Raw genomic sequence first — 15,450 nt, 5'->3', positions numbered from 1 at the left:
AGGAATCTCCACACTGTTCTCCAAAGTGGTTGCACCAACTTGCATTCCCACCAACAGTGCAAGAGGGTTCCCCTTTCTCCACATCCCCTCCAACACATGTTGTTTCCTGTTTTGCTAATTTGGATTTTTCAATGCAATTGCAGGGTCATAGGGAAGCTCTACTTTTAATTTCTTGAGGAATCTCCACACTGTTCTCCAAAGTGGTTGCACCAACTTGCATTCCCACCAACAGTGCAAGAGGGTTCCCCTTTCTCCACATCCCCTCCAACACATGTTGTTTCCTGTTTTGCTAATTTGGATTTTTCAATGCTGATGGTTTAATTGATCTGTTCTGGTTTTTTTTTATTTAATTTTATTTTTTTTCAGTGTTCCAAGATTCATTGTTTATGCACCATACCCAGTGCTCCATGCAATACATGCCCTCCTTAATATCCACCATCAAGATCACCTAACCCCCCACCTCCCTCCCCTCCAAAACCCTCAGTTCGTTTCTCAGAGTCCACAATCTCTTATGGTTCATCTCCCCCCTCAAATTTCCCCCAATTCACTTTTCCTTCCCTGCTCCTAATATGCTCCATGTTATTCCTTATGCTCCACAAGTAAGTGAAACCATATGAAAATTGACTCTCTCTGCTTGACTTATTTCACTCAGCATAATCTCTTCCAGTCTTGTCCATGTTGATACAAAAGTTGGGTATTCATCCTTTCTGATGGAGGCATAATATTCCATTGTATATACGGACCATATCTTCTTTATCCATTCATCTGTTGAAGGGCATCTTGGCTCTTTCCACAGTTTGGCGATTATGGCCATTGCTGCTATGAACATTGGGGTACATATGGCCCTTCTTCTATCGACATCAGCCACATCAACCTCTTTCAAGGCATGTCTCCAAAGGCAAAGGAAACAAAAGCGAAAATGAACTTTTGGGACTTCATCAAGATCAAAAGCCTCTGCACAGCAAAGGAAACAGTCAACAAAACAAAGAGGCAACCCATGGAATGGGAGAAGATATTCGCAAATGACACTACAGACAAAGGGCTGATATCCAAGATCTATAAAGAACTCCTCAAACTCAACACACACAAAACAGATAATCATGTCAAAAAATGGGCAGAAGAAATGAACAGACACTTCTCCAAAGAAGACATACAAATGGCTAACAGACACATGAAAAAATGTTCATCATCATTAGCCATCAGGGAGATTCAAATCAAAACCACATTGAGATACCACCTTACACCAGTTAGAATGGCCAAAATCAACAAGACAGGAAACAACAAGTGTTGGAGAGGATGTGGAGAAAGGGGAACCCTCTTACACTGTTGGTGGGAATGCAAGTTGGCACAGCCACTTTGGAAAACAGTGTGCTCTTTTTTTTTTTTTCTTAAAGATTTTATTTATTTATTTGTTTGAGAGAGAAAGCATGTGAGAGAGCACAAGGAGAGGGAGCAGCAGAGGGAGAGGGAGAAGTAGGGAGCCTGATGCAGGGCTCAATCCCAGGACCCTTTCCATATGGAAAGGCATATGCTTAACCAACTCAGCCACCCAGGCACCCCTGTTCTTTTTTTTTTTTTCTTTTCAGTTTCCTTATCATTTATTTATGGTCTAATTTTTATTACTTCCTCCCTCTTGCTGGCTTTAGGTTTCATTCATTGTTCTTTTTCTACTCCTTTTGGTGTAAGGTTTGGTTGAATTTGAGCGATTTTTCTTGCTTCTTGAGGTAGGCCTGTATTTCTATATACTTCCTTCTTAAGACCACTTTTGCTGCATCCCAAAGGTTTGGGATCATTGTGTTTTCAGTTTCATTTGTTTCCATGTATTTTTAATTTCTTCTTCATTTCCCTAGTTGACCCATTCATTGTTTAGTAGCATGTTATTTAACCTCCATGTCTTTGGGTCTTTCCAGATTTTTTTTCTCCTGGTTGACTTCTAGTTTCATAGCACTGTGGTCAGAAGAGACGCATGGTATGACTTCAATCTTTTTGTATTTGTTGAGGACTATTTTGTGACATAATATGTGATATATTCTGGGGAACGCCTGTGTATCCGTGAAAAGAATGTATGTTCTGTTGTTTTATGATGGAATGTTCTCAATAAATCTGTTATGTCCATCTGGTCCAGTGTGTCATTCAAACCCACTGTTTCCTTGTTTACATTGTTTAGATGATCTAGCCACTGGTGTAAGTGGGGTGTTAAAGTCCCCTACTATTATTATGTTATCATCAATTAGTTCCTTTATGCTTGTAATTAATTGTTTTATATACTTGGGTGCTTCCATGTTGGGTATATAAATATTTACAATTGTTGTATCTTCTTGTCAGATTGTTCCCTTTATGATCATATAATGCCCTTCTTTGTCTCTTTTTACAGTTTCTGTTTTAAAGACTAGTTTGTCTGATATAAGCATTGCCACTCTGGCTTTGTTTTGATATCCAGTTTCGTGATAAATGTTTCTTCATTCCCTTACTGTCAATCTGCAGGTATCTTAAAATCTAAAATGAGTCTCTTATAGGTAGCATAAAGATAGGTCTTGTTTTTTATATCCATTCTGACACCCAATGTCTTTAGATTGGACCACTTAAACCATTTACATTCAAAGTAATTATTGATAGATATGCATTTATTGTCATTTTATTACTTGCTTTTTCATTGTTTCTGGAGATTTTTCTCTAATCCTTTCTTGTCTTTGCCACATTTGAACTCTTTTATGCCCTCAGAGAGTCCCCTTTAATATTTCTTGAAGGGCTGTTTTGTGGTCACAAACTAACCTTTTATAATGAGTATTTCTTATTTATAAAATCAATTACTTTAATTTAAAATAAAATATAAATAAAACTTACAAGTTACTTCACCATTAACTCTGACTAATCAATGATCAGCTATGTTTAAGCAGTGTCACCTTACAACGGTTCATGAATTAAGGGCAAGTTGATTATTTAATATGGACTATTTAACTTCTTTTTTTTAAAGATTTTGTTTATTTATTCAACAGAGATCACAAGTAGGCAGAGTGGCAGGCAGAGAGAGAGAGAGGGAAGCAGGCTCCCTGCTGAGCAGAGAGCCAGGTGCGGGGCTTGATCCCAGGACCCTGAGATCATGACCTGAGCCGAAGGCAGAAGTTTAAGCCACTGAGTCACCCAGGCACCCCTAACTTCTTTTATTAATATATTAATATTCATAATTAATGAATAAGATTAAGATCAAAGAAACATATTATTCTGACATGAGTCATAAAATAAGAAAATATACTTGGTGAACCTAAGAACTCACAATCCTTGTAAGAGTTAATGAGTACAAACTAATGCACTAGGCACTAGTGTTATAAAAATAATGTCGAGAAGCATACATTTTAACCAATGATCAAATACAGCAGAATTTTTTAAAAGGAAAGTATGTGTTTATGTGTGTGGGTTTAAGAGGAGCCATATCTCTAGTTATAAGCATATTTTGTTTTAATGCAATTAGCTTTACTGCACTTCACAAATATTGTATTTTTTATAAATTGAAGGTTTGTGGCAACCCTACATCAAGGAAGTCTGTCCGCACCATTTTTCCAATAGCATTTGCTATGTCTCTGTGTCACTTTTTGGTAATTCTCACAATATTCCAAAAGTTTTCATTATCTATTTGTTTTGGTGATCTGTGATCAGTGATATCTGAGGCTACTACTAGAGCATGGAGATGTGATTGAATTCTTGCAATCTCATGATAAAACTTTAACAGACAAGGAGTTGCTTCTGATGTGTGAGCAAAAAAGTGGAATCTACTCCTGGTGACAATGCTGTGAAGACTGCTGAAATGACTAAAATAGATTTAGAATATGACATAAACTTAGCTGATAAAACAATGGCATTGTTTGAGAGGACTGACTCTCAAACTATGAACTCTGGTAAAATGCTATCAAGCAGCATCACTTGCTGAGAAAGAGTTCGTGAAAGAAAGAGTAATCAATGCAGCAAACTCTGTTGTCTTAGTTTAAGAAACTGTCAATGGGGAAAACTATACCCATATAGTCAATACATCATTGTTCATCAATTGACAAGTATAACTTTCTTAATGTTTAATGACTTATTACTTAGAATACATATTACATATTTATCAGTCATTTACTTTCCACAATCTCATACTCCTTGATTTCCTTCCCAATCCCCTCTCCAAATTCCTTATGCATTAAAAAAAAAACGAGATAGCTAGACAGATAGATAGATACTTGTTTTGAGTAATAACTGGTTAGCACTGAGCCATGCATATGAAAAAATACTTTATTTGAAGAAGAAGATCATAATATATAGACCTTAATACGTCATTAACTTCTGTTAGAGACTATCAAAGAATATCTGCTACCTCCTTTAATGCAAAGGGGTTTTCAATAACACCTCTCATAGTGTTTCTAAGAGTTACCCACAAACCATCTTCAGAAGCATTTGAAGCCATCATTAAATATGCATTACTTATTTGGGTTAAAGCCCACAAGAGTGGAGCTGAGAAATCTGCAGATATACCCAGCCCTGGCTGATTATTTTGTGTAGCATCTTGCATTATACACAATTGTGTGCTTTTATGTCTTATAAAAGATATTTTATTTGCATATTACCATATCTTGAAGAGAAAGTTTGTATCATTTCCAGATGCACTTCACTAAAACACAGAGAAGCTATATATGCTCAAGATCAATTAGCACAATGCCAGGTATGCATTTATTCCTTCATTCAACATGAATTTGTCAAGTGCTGACTAAGTTCCAGACTGGTCTAGGCATAAAGATACAGCAGCGACCAAGCAAAGACTCTTACGAGGCATATACTCTCCTGGGGAGAAGTTTAGACAGCCAGTAAGCATTACACAAGAGTAATTAGGTAAAGCCACGCCCCCAGACTCTTAATTGAGTGCTTTCTCACGCCACCAAATGGTTGGTTCACTAACTGTAATGCATCGTATCATGTAGCATGCATAAGCAGATGCAAATACAATAAAAATCAGGATTCATTCTGCAGGCAGTATGGAGAGTGGATTGAGGCATCAGAGTATAAGGAGTAGAGCAAACATGAGTTCAAAGTCTGCCCTCAGCACTTTATATACCAAGGCTGCAACCTGGACAAGTTATCTAAGCTTTAAGATTTAGTTACAGAATTTATCAACACCTATCAATACCAATTTATCAATAGCCCTGGAAGGATCAGTGTGAGGATCAAGCATGGGTCTAGCAGAATGTAGGCCAGTGTTACTGGTTCTCTCTTTCTCCAAATCAAATGTGAATCTCATCTGACTATACCACTGCATACCTAACCTGAAAGGCTAGATTAGTCATTAGTCATTAGTTTGCTTAAATTTCATCATAAAGACTGCTTTCACAAATTTGATCATATATTATACACTTAGATGATGTTCTTCTGGGATAAAAAAGGCAATATTATCCCATTATTAAAAAAAAAACATGCATTTTGAGAGTTTTTTTTATCAAAATACTACTCTATACTGTGGGACTATCACTCATTTTCTAGGCAGAATATGTTAGATCATCAGGGGCGCCTGGGTGGCTCAGAGGGCTGAGCCTCTGCCTTCGGGTCATGGTCTCAGGGTCCCGGGATTGAGCCCCGCATCGGGCTCTCTGCTCAGTGGGGAGCCTGCTTCCCCCCTTTCTCTCTGCCTGCCTCTCTGCCTACTTGTGATCTCTCTCTCTCTGTCAAATAAATAAATAAAATCTTTTAAAAAAAAGAATATATTAGATCATCGCTAATAAAAATGTGTATGTATACTAATGCATCATCTCTTCTTATCAAAATATTGAGTAATATAATAAGTCCCTAAACAGTAAGTCCAGTTCCCACATCCTACCTCTCCAACCTAATTTTCTCCCTTCTTTGCAGGCTCACAACAACCCAGTGACACTGGCATTCCTTGACTCCTCAAACCTACCAGACTCCCCAGCAGTTAAACACCATGCATGGCAAGGTCCTCTGGTCACCAGCCTAATGCCTAACTGGATCCCACCTTAAACATCTGGTTCTCAGAGAAGCCCTCTCTGACCCTCCATCCTGGCGAGGTCAGGCTGCACCGTACAGGGTGATATGGTGAAGCCTCCGGATAACAATAAATGATAGAGAAGCCTGGGTTCCCATCAGTCATCTAACAAAATGGAGTTATGCTACGGCACAAATACACAGCTGTGCAGGTCGATAAAATTTCACAAGCAGCACGATATAACAATAATGCTCCTGTGATGTTAACCAGGGCTTTCAGAAGTGACCCCTCCTCTGCCATGACGCAGAATGCGTTGCTGATAACAGGGAGTTCTATTTTTTTTTTTTTTTACATATAATGTATCATTTGCCCCAGGGGTACAGGTCTATGAATCATCAGTCTTAAACAATTCACAGCACTCACCACAGCGCATACCCTCCCCAGTGTCCATCACCCAGCGACCCTATCCCTCCCCCGACCCCCAGCAGCCTTCAGTTTGTTTCCTGAGATTAAGAGTCTCTTATGGTTTGTCTAACGGGGAGTTCTATTAAGGGCAACTCCTGACATGACCCAATTCTCCTCATTTCTGCTTTTATCCCTGATTGTCAGACTGCATTTTGCAGAGAACTTTGGAAGTATGTTAATGGTCTGAGGCACACTGTGACATATGTTAATAGTATATCGAGCCCTTTTTCAGGATTCTTTTTGTGTCTACTGTTTATTTTCTGTTAATGTTTGTTTTCTCCACTTAAGGATTGTGCCTACCCCATCACCCGCTGTATCGCCAGTGCCTGCCAGTTCCCAGCATACAGGAGTATGGGCAATGACCAGTCACTGGATCGATGATTTAAGACATAAGGGTGTGTCCATGTGGAAGAAACATGGTGTACGGAAGTTCGGTTTACTTAACACATGTAAAGTCTATAAAATAGTGCTGGGTTCCTAGTGAGCACTCAGTCAACGCTCTCATCATCTACCGAGTAGCACAATGGAAGAGAGAGGGCCTGTGAGAGAGAGGGCCTGACAAATGACAAGGCTGAGCATGCGCTGTGTGGTTAACCCTGTCAGAGCAGGGCTTCATGCAGTAAAGGAACCACAGTAACCCTTCCCAACAGGGGGTTCTGAGTTAATTCATTTTAACATGTGAATGTGCAACTTTAACAGCCCAAGATCTTTTCACATATTCATGGCTGAGTTCAGCACTTTCAACAATCCTGTCTTATACACATAAGCACTTCTGTGGGATAGAGCAAAGAAAGAGATCCATGCTCCATTCTCTCAGCGGATGGAAAGAAATCTGGTATCCTTAAATATTTTAAGGAAAGGTCATACATTTTTTTCCTAGACTTATGAAAATGAAACAGACAATGAAATACAAATACCTATATCTCAGGTCACTGAAATCCCACCAGCTGCTTTAAAATTAATAAAAAGAAGTTAAAACTTGAGGTCACTCTGCCTCTGCTCATCCCAGAACTGCAACTGTGTTCCCTAAAGAAATCACTGATGCAAGCAACTCAGGGAAGGAACACCTAAGTGGAAAAAGGTTTTACGCCTACCAGTCCAAGCTGTTTTGAAAATGGATGCCTTTCATTATTTTTATTTATTAGGCTCTCATACTCTCCTTTAACTTCCATGCCATTCTTACTGTTTTCTCAAAGAGTCCATTTTCTAAGAGTCTTCCATCTAAGATAACACATTTTAGCCATCTGTATACTTTCTAGGAAATTTCTAACCTATTATCAAAAAAGAGGGATTGCTATAAAATCAAATAATTCCCCCACTGTCAGAACCTAATGTATGCAACAATTAGACACAACTCCCCCTAAGGCCTTAAGTAACAAATTTTAACATACATAACCACTTATTAATATTGCAGAGGGAAAAAGAGACCCTCCGCTGAGTACATATGCCACATGAAGGTACTCTGACGGAAATGGGCATCTGCCATCTGGTCTAGTCAACTATTCCACTTCACAGAAAGAGTATTCGTAAGCCACGCCCAGGGCCTATACCAAGCTTGAATAATTAAATACAAATGCAAAATTATAATACAAAAACAGATCAAGTGTTCATCAATTGGTCTGTTGCTTCTTGCTAAAAAAAAAAAAAAATTATTATTTTCCAGAGCTACCCTACAACCCAGCAATTGCACTACTGGGTATTTACCCTAAAGATACAAATGTAGTGATCCGAAGGGGCACTTGCACCCAAATGTTTTCAGCAGCAATGTCCACAATAGCCAAACAATGGAAAGAGCCTAGATGTCCGTCAACAGATGAATGGATAAAGAAGATGTGGTATATATATACAATGGAATACTATGCAGCCATCAAAAAAGAAATCTTGCCTTTTGCAATGAAGTGAATGGAACTAGAGGGTATTATGCTTAAGCGAAATAAGTCAATCAGAGAAAGACAATTATCATATAATCTCTCTGATACAAGGAATTTGAAAGGCAGGGCAGGGAGTTGTGGGGGGGAAGGGAGAGAAAAATGAAACAAGATGGGACCAGGGAGGAAGACAAACTCAAACCATAAGAGACTCTCAATCTGAGGAAACAAACTTAAGGCTGCTGGGGGTGGGGGGAGGGATAGGATGGCTGGGTGATGGACACTGGGGAGGGTATGTGCTATGGTGAGTGCTGTGAATTGTGTAAGACTGATGATTCAGAGACCTGTACCCCCGAAACAAATAGTACATTATATGTTAATTAAAAAAAATTGTTATTCTTCCATGGAGCCGCATTGACATTTAACCTCAAGTACATTTGTAATAAACACTTCCATTTTCAATAAGATTTCACTTTCCCTAGTTTCTTTCTAAAATTAACTCAAATTTAAGCTTATAGTTAGTGAATAAGAAAATCCCTTTGGAATAAACAGGGGGGAAATTTATGAATATTCTAAAGAATGATACCTACCTCAGGCCCTGTGATATGCATCAGACCAGAAACAGCAGAGGCAACAGCATCATAACCAGCTCGCTGAGACAGTGGGCCTGTCTGGCCATACCCTAAAATGAGAAGAATGGACATAGTCAACAGCATCATGCAAGGAGAGCAATAGTACAATTACATGTTTGTAGCCAGAAATCCTGAGCAATTTATTACTATGAGATCGATAGTACCCCTTGAAAAGGAAGCAAAAAAAATTATTCATGATCTTATATCCCAAAACGTTGCAAACTGGTAACTTGAGGGCAAGATCCCACTGCATAAATGTTCTGTCTGGTCTGAAGAGGGTCCTGAAATGTTTTCATTTAATTTCCAACAGTTTAAAAAAGCAGGAGATAGCACATAAAATGCAAATTTCTTGAAAAATCAGAAAATAGTTCAAAACTAGGCCCACACAACAATCAATTAGAGTTAATAACAGCTCTTCCCTTTATACAGGGAAACAAATTCTCCAATTTGCCATTCCTCCGCGACTCTTACTCCTTAATGCCTGAGCCTGATTCACTTATTTAATCTTGCCTGCCAGCTCCATTCATATATGCTACTCTTGTTCTATACAAAACAATAACAAAGTAAAATAAAATAGTGTTTCTCGGGATTCTGTTTACATTTTTCGTGTGTGTGTGTGTGTATACATATATATATAAATGACGACTAAAAATTATTTCTAAAGATTTTATTTATTTATTTATTTGACAGAAAGACAGAAAGAGAAAGAGAGAGAGAGAGAGCATGAGCAGGGGACGGAGGGAGGAGCAAGGAGAGAGGAGAATCAGGCTCCCCGCTGAGCAGCGAGCCCAATGCAGAACTAGCTCCCAGGACCCTGGGATCATGACCTGAGCTGAAGGCAGATACTGAATCAACTGAGCCACCCAGGTGCCCCAGCTAAAATTTTTGATCATAAACAATATGATTACATAACCTAACAGTGCTTTTTAAGATTACAAAAAGAAAGTGAAGGTATTACTTTTTCTTTTCTCTTTCCTTTTTTTGGGGGCCCTCAGCAAAAATCAAAAGAACACAATAGTTTCTCCTGCTCTCTTCCAGTCCTGGCACTTACTGTTGAATGGAAAAGATTATTTCAGGTGCTACATGTATCTGTCTCCATATCCTATGGTATCAACCAGAGAGAGGACACATGAAATAGCCATCAGCTATTAGCTAAAATGTCCTGCATACCTCACTTTAGAAAGATCAAAAAGAGGTACCTCGGGGCCTTTGCTTGCTTCTCCAGGCAGCTAGCTGGAATGCTCTCCCTCCATTTCACGCCATATATCCACACACCTCACACTCTCTCACATCCTCCAAATCTGCACTCAAACATCTCCTTACCAGAAAGACCTTCCCCAGAGAACACTTGTAAAAGAGCACTCTCACTTCTCACTTTGAATCCCCCTTACATTGTCTCTGTAGCACTTATTACAAGATATATAATACAGCTATGTGTTTATTGATTTATTTTCTGTCTCCTCTCCTACCAAGATCTGTGCTCCAGAACTTTTTTCTATTTGATTCACTGCTGTAGTCACAGCATCTAGAGAAGAATTTAATAACACTCACTGATAAAAATGAATGAATGAATGAATACTTGTCATATAAAACAATTTTAATAAAACAATCTATAAATTAATTTAAAAAACTAAAGAAGTTTTTGTTTTGTTTTGTTTTTTACCAAAATGGCAATATGGGAGCTTTCTGGATTGTCCCTCTCCCACAGACACGACAAATGTACAGCGCCACGTGGAGCAATTCCCTCTGAGAGAAATCCAGAACTATTTGTTTGACTCCTAGGCATTGGTGATAGAAAAAATACCCACATCTAAATGGGTGTTTAAACCCCACTCCAGGCACAACACCATATATTCAGGAGGGAACCCCCAACTCATAGCTTCTCCTCAAGGAGTGAAGGGTTTGGACCACATGTTTTGGCCCCAACTTTAAAGACTCCCACATGAGGAGCAGGCCCCGAAGTGCCTAGCTGTAAGACCAAGCAGAGCTTACATTCACGAGTCCCTTTGGACCATAACAAACAGAAAAAGAAGGTGTTGACAGGCACAGGAGCACTAACCACAGCTATCTTTCTAGGGATCAGCACAGAGGGATCAGGCAAAACCATCCATCTCCCAGTATTTCCCTGCAAAGGGTCTCACTGCATACTTTACAAGCTGCTACCTGAGGATTTGGACTATAATTAACATATATCTAGGTGCTCACTGCAATCCCTCCTGGAACCCAAAAGAGCTAGTGGGTCACACTCATGCTCACTCCAATATGAGGCAAGCAGTGTCTCTCGGGAAAGAGCTTCTACACATGTCTGGCACATCAGCCTTTGCACCTACTGCCCAAGGGATGGGCCCCCAGATCACCTGGCTCTGACAGCCAATGGGTTTTGCAGACACAGGGCTATACCAGACAAAGAAGCAGTTTTTAAACAGGCTCAGGAGCAAACTCCATGGCTATACATCCCAGCTCAGTGCAGAAGGAGAAGGCACAAACACCTGTCTCTCACCAGGTGTTTCACCTATCTCCCCAGAAGGGTTTGACTGCATACTTTCCCAGCTGTTGTCTGAGGTCCAGCCTCTAATCAACATGCATCTAGGTGCCAACTGCTATCATTCCCCTGGGGACACAGATGGATCTTGGCACACCCCCAACCACGAGGAGCCACAAAGAACAAAGGCAATCATAAAGATCTGAGGGAACCTGGCACTCAGACCAGACTGATTGATGAGAGTCATCTCCTACACAAGACCAGTCTCAAGACTGAGAAAGGTGGCTGTTTTAGCTAATATATAGAAACCAACATAAAGAATCAAAGAAAGTGAAGAAAGAGGAATATGTTCCAAACAAGAGAAAAAGGTAAATTTCCAGAAACTGATCTGACAGAAATAGAAATAAGTTATTTATCTGATAGAGAGCTCAAAATAACATAAAGATGCTCACCAAGATCAGAAGAGTGATGTATGAACAAAGTGACAATTTCAACAAAGAGAGAGAATATCAAAAAGTGCTACAGAAATGACAGAGCTGAAGAATACAATAACTAAAGTGAAAAACTTGATGGAGACACTCAACCACAGACTAGATCAATGGGAAGAAAAGAACAACAAGTTAGAAGATAGGCAATGGAATACACCTAATCAGAGAAGCAAAGAGGAAAAAGAGTGAAGATAGCTTAAGAGACTTATGGGACATCATCAAAAAGAAAAATATTCACATTAAAGAGATCCCAGAAGAAGAAGAAGAGAGAGAGGAAGAGGTAAAAGCGAATTTAAAGAAATGCCTCAAAACTGTCCTTATCTGAAAGAAAAAACAAGATGTCCAGATTCAGGTAGCCCAAGAAGTACCAAATAAGATGAATCTAAAGAGATTCATATGCAGACACATTATAATTAAATTGTCAAAGGTGACAAAGAAAGCCAGCAAAAGAAAAGCAACTAATTGCATACAAGAAAATTGTCATAAGTCTATCAGTGGATTTTATAAAAACCATGTAGGCCAGAAGGGAGTGAATAAGATATTCAAAGTGCTGAAATAAAAAATATTGCCAGCCAAAGACACTCTCTCTAAGAGTTATCCTACCAAATCAAAGAAGAGATAAAGAATTTTCCAGACGAACAAAAGCTGGAGGACTTCGTCACCACTAAACCAGCCTTACAAGATATGTTAAAAGGAGTCCTTCAGGATGAAATGAAAGAGTGCTAATTAGTTACATTAAAACATGGCAAGGTATAAAACTCACCAGAAAAGGTAAATATATAGTTAAATTCAGAATACTCTAATATTGTAGTGGTGGTAGGTAAGTCACTTCTATAACTGTAATATAAAAGTTAAAAAACAAAAAAAAAAAGTTAAAAGACCAAAGTATTAAGAATTCCCATAATCACAGTAATTTCCTAATGGATACATTAAAAAATGTAAATTACGAGATCAAAACCTTAAAATGTCAGGGGAGAATATAAAAGTTCAGAAGTTTTCCATACAACCCAAGTTAGGTTGTTATCAGCTTAAAATAGACTGTTATATGGGCACTTGAGTGGCATAGTCAGTTGAGTGTCCAACTCTTGATTTCAGCTCAGGTTGTGATCTCAGAGTCATGAAATCAAGCCCCACATCAGGCTCCATGCTCAGCAATAGTCTGCTTAGGACTCTCCCTCCCTTCCCCTCTGCTCCTGTGTGCTCTCTCTCAAAAAAATTAATTAATTAATTAATTAAATAAATAAATATTTTTTTAAAAAGTAAAAGTAAAATAGACTATTATAACTGTAAGATGTTTTACATAAGCCTCACGATAGTACAAAGCAAAAACCTACAGCAGACACACAAAAGAGAAAGAAATCTAAGCATAGCACCACAGAAAATCATCAAATCATAAAAGAAAACAAAAGAGGAAGAAACAGCAGTTACAAAACAACCAGAAAACAATTAACAAAATGACACAGTAAGGTCCATACTGATCAATAATTACTTTAATGCAAATGCACTAAATTCTTCAATCAAAAGACATATAATAGCTAAACGGATTTCTTTTAAAAAAAAGACCCAACTACATGCTGCCTGCAAGAGATTTATTTAAGCTTCAAGTACAGAGACTGAAAATGAAAGGATAGAAAAAATATTCTATGCAAATGAAAACAAAAGAAAGCAGGGGTATACTTATATCAAGTAAAATAGACTTTCAGCCAAAGACTCCAATCAGAGACAAAGAAGGGCATTACATAATGATAAAAAAGTTAATCCAATGAGAAGATATAACATTTGTAAATATTTATGAACCTAACATAGAAGCAACTAAATATTTAAAGCAAATATTAACAGACATGCAGGGAGAAATAGATAGCAATACAATAACAATAGGGTTGACTACCCTACTCTCAACAATGGATAGATAATAAAGAAAGAAAATCAATATGAAATCATTGCTCTTAAACTACACATTAAACCAGATAGATTTAACAGACATTTATAGAACAGTCCATCCAACAGCAGCAAAATATACATTTTGCTCAAGCATACACCTGAAAGCTTCTCCAGGATAGATCGTATGTTACACTGCAAAACTAGTCTTAATTAATTTAAGAAGACTGAAACCTTCTCAAGCACTTTTTCTGACCATGGAGGTATTAAACTAGAAATCAATTATAAGAAGAAAGTTGGAAAATTCACAAATACATGGAGATTAAAAAACATGCTCCTGAAGGAAAAAAAAAAATGGCTCAAAGAGGAAATCAAAAGATAAACCAAAAAAAAAAAATCTTGAGACAAATGAAAATGAAAATACAACTTAACAAAACTTGTAAGATATAATAAAAGCCATTCTAAGAGGGAAGTATACAGTGAAAAATGCCTACACTGAGAAAAAAGAAAGACCTCAAACAACCTAATTTTGCACTTCAAGGAACTAGAAAAAAGAAGAACAAACTAAGGCCAAAGTTACCAGATGGAAGGAAATAACAAAAATCAGTACAGGTAAATATGAAAAACTAAGAAAACAATTTTTAGCTAGATAATTAAGAAAAAAGAGACAAAACTCAAGTAAGAAAAATCAGAAATGAAAGACAAATTACAACTGATACCACAGAAATACAAAGGATATAAAAGACTATTATGAACAACTATACAACAACAAACCAGACAACCTGTAATAAATGGATAAATTCCTACATTTGACCTACCAGGAATGATTCATGAAGAAATATAAAATCTGAACCAACCAATTACTAATAAGGAGATTCTATCAATAATCAAAAACAACCTAAAGTGCAAAAGTCCAAGACCAAATGGCTTCACTGGTGAATTCTACTATAAATATCTAAAGAAGAATTAATATCAACCCTTCTCAAATACTTCCCAAAAATAGAAGAGGAGGGAATGCTACTAAACTCATTTTACAAGGTCAGCATTACCCTGAAACCAAAACCAACTAGACACTATAAGAAAAGAAAATTACAGGTCAATAACCCCAATGATACAAAAGTCCTCAGCAAAAATTAGCAAACCAAATTCAATAGAACATTTTTTTTTAAGATTTTATTTATTTATTTGACAGATAGATCACAAGTAGGCAGAGAGGCAGGCAAAAAGAGGAAAGGAAGCAGGCTCCCTGCCAAGCAGAGAGCCCGACGCGAGGCTCAATCCCAGGACCCCGGGATCATGACCACGAGCGGAAGGCAGAGGCTTTAACCCACTGAGCCACCCAGGCGCCCCTCAATAGAACATTAATACACCATGACCAAGTGGGATTTATTCCAGGAATGAAAGGATGGTTCACATCCACAAATCAATCAATGTGATATATCACAATAATAAAGTGAAGGATAAAAATCATATGACCATCTCAATAGATACAGATAAAGCATCTGACAAAATTCAACATCCATTTCTAATAAAAACTCTGAACAAATTGACTATGGAGGGAATGTAGCACAACATAATAAAGGCCATATATGCCAAACCCAGAGCTAACACCATATGAAATGGTGAAAAGCCAAAAGCTTTTCCTCTAAAATCAGGAACAAAACAATAGTAC

The 15,450-nt window shown here is 37.9% G+C and overlaps 1 protein-coding gene across 2 annotated transcripts in view; it reads right to left on the bottom strand.

The window, feature by feature from the left end:
- The window catches only part of LOC111157075 (succinyl-CoA:glutarate-CoA transferase), a 775,701-nt gene that overhangs the window by 651,253 nt on the left and 108,998 nt on the right, over positions 1 to 15,450 (bottom strand). For both annotated transcript variants that reach the window (XM_022518296.1, XM_022518298.1), the window contains exon 7: positions 8,889 to 8,980. In XM_022518296.1, coding sequence (XP_022374004.1) covers positions 8,889 to 8,980 — 92 coding nt within the window. The remainder of the gene's footprint in view (positions 1 to 8,888; positions 8,981 to 15,450) is intronic.

The sequence above is a fragment of the Enhydra lutris genome, unplaced genomic scaffold, assembly GCF_002288905.1.
Source record: "Enhydra lutris kenyoni isolate GAN:26980312 unplaced genomic scaffold, ASM228890v2 scaffoldscaffold51, whole genome shotgun sequence".
NCBI lineage: Eukaryota > Metazoa > Chordata > Mammalia > Carnivora > Mustelidae > Enhydra > Enhydra lutris.
This window is presented reverse-complemented; position numbering and strand designations above follow the sequence as displayed.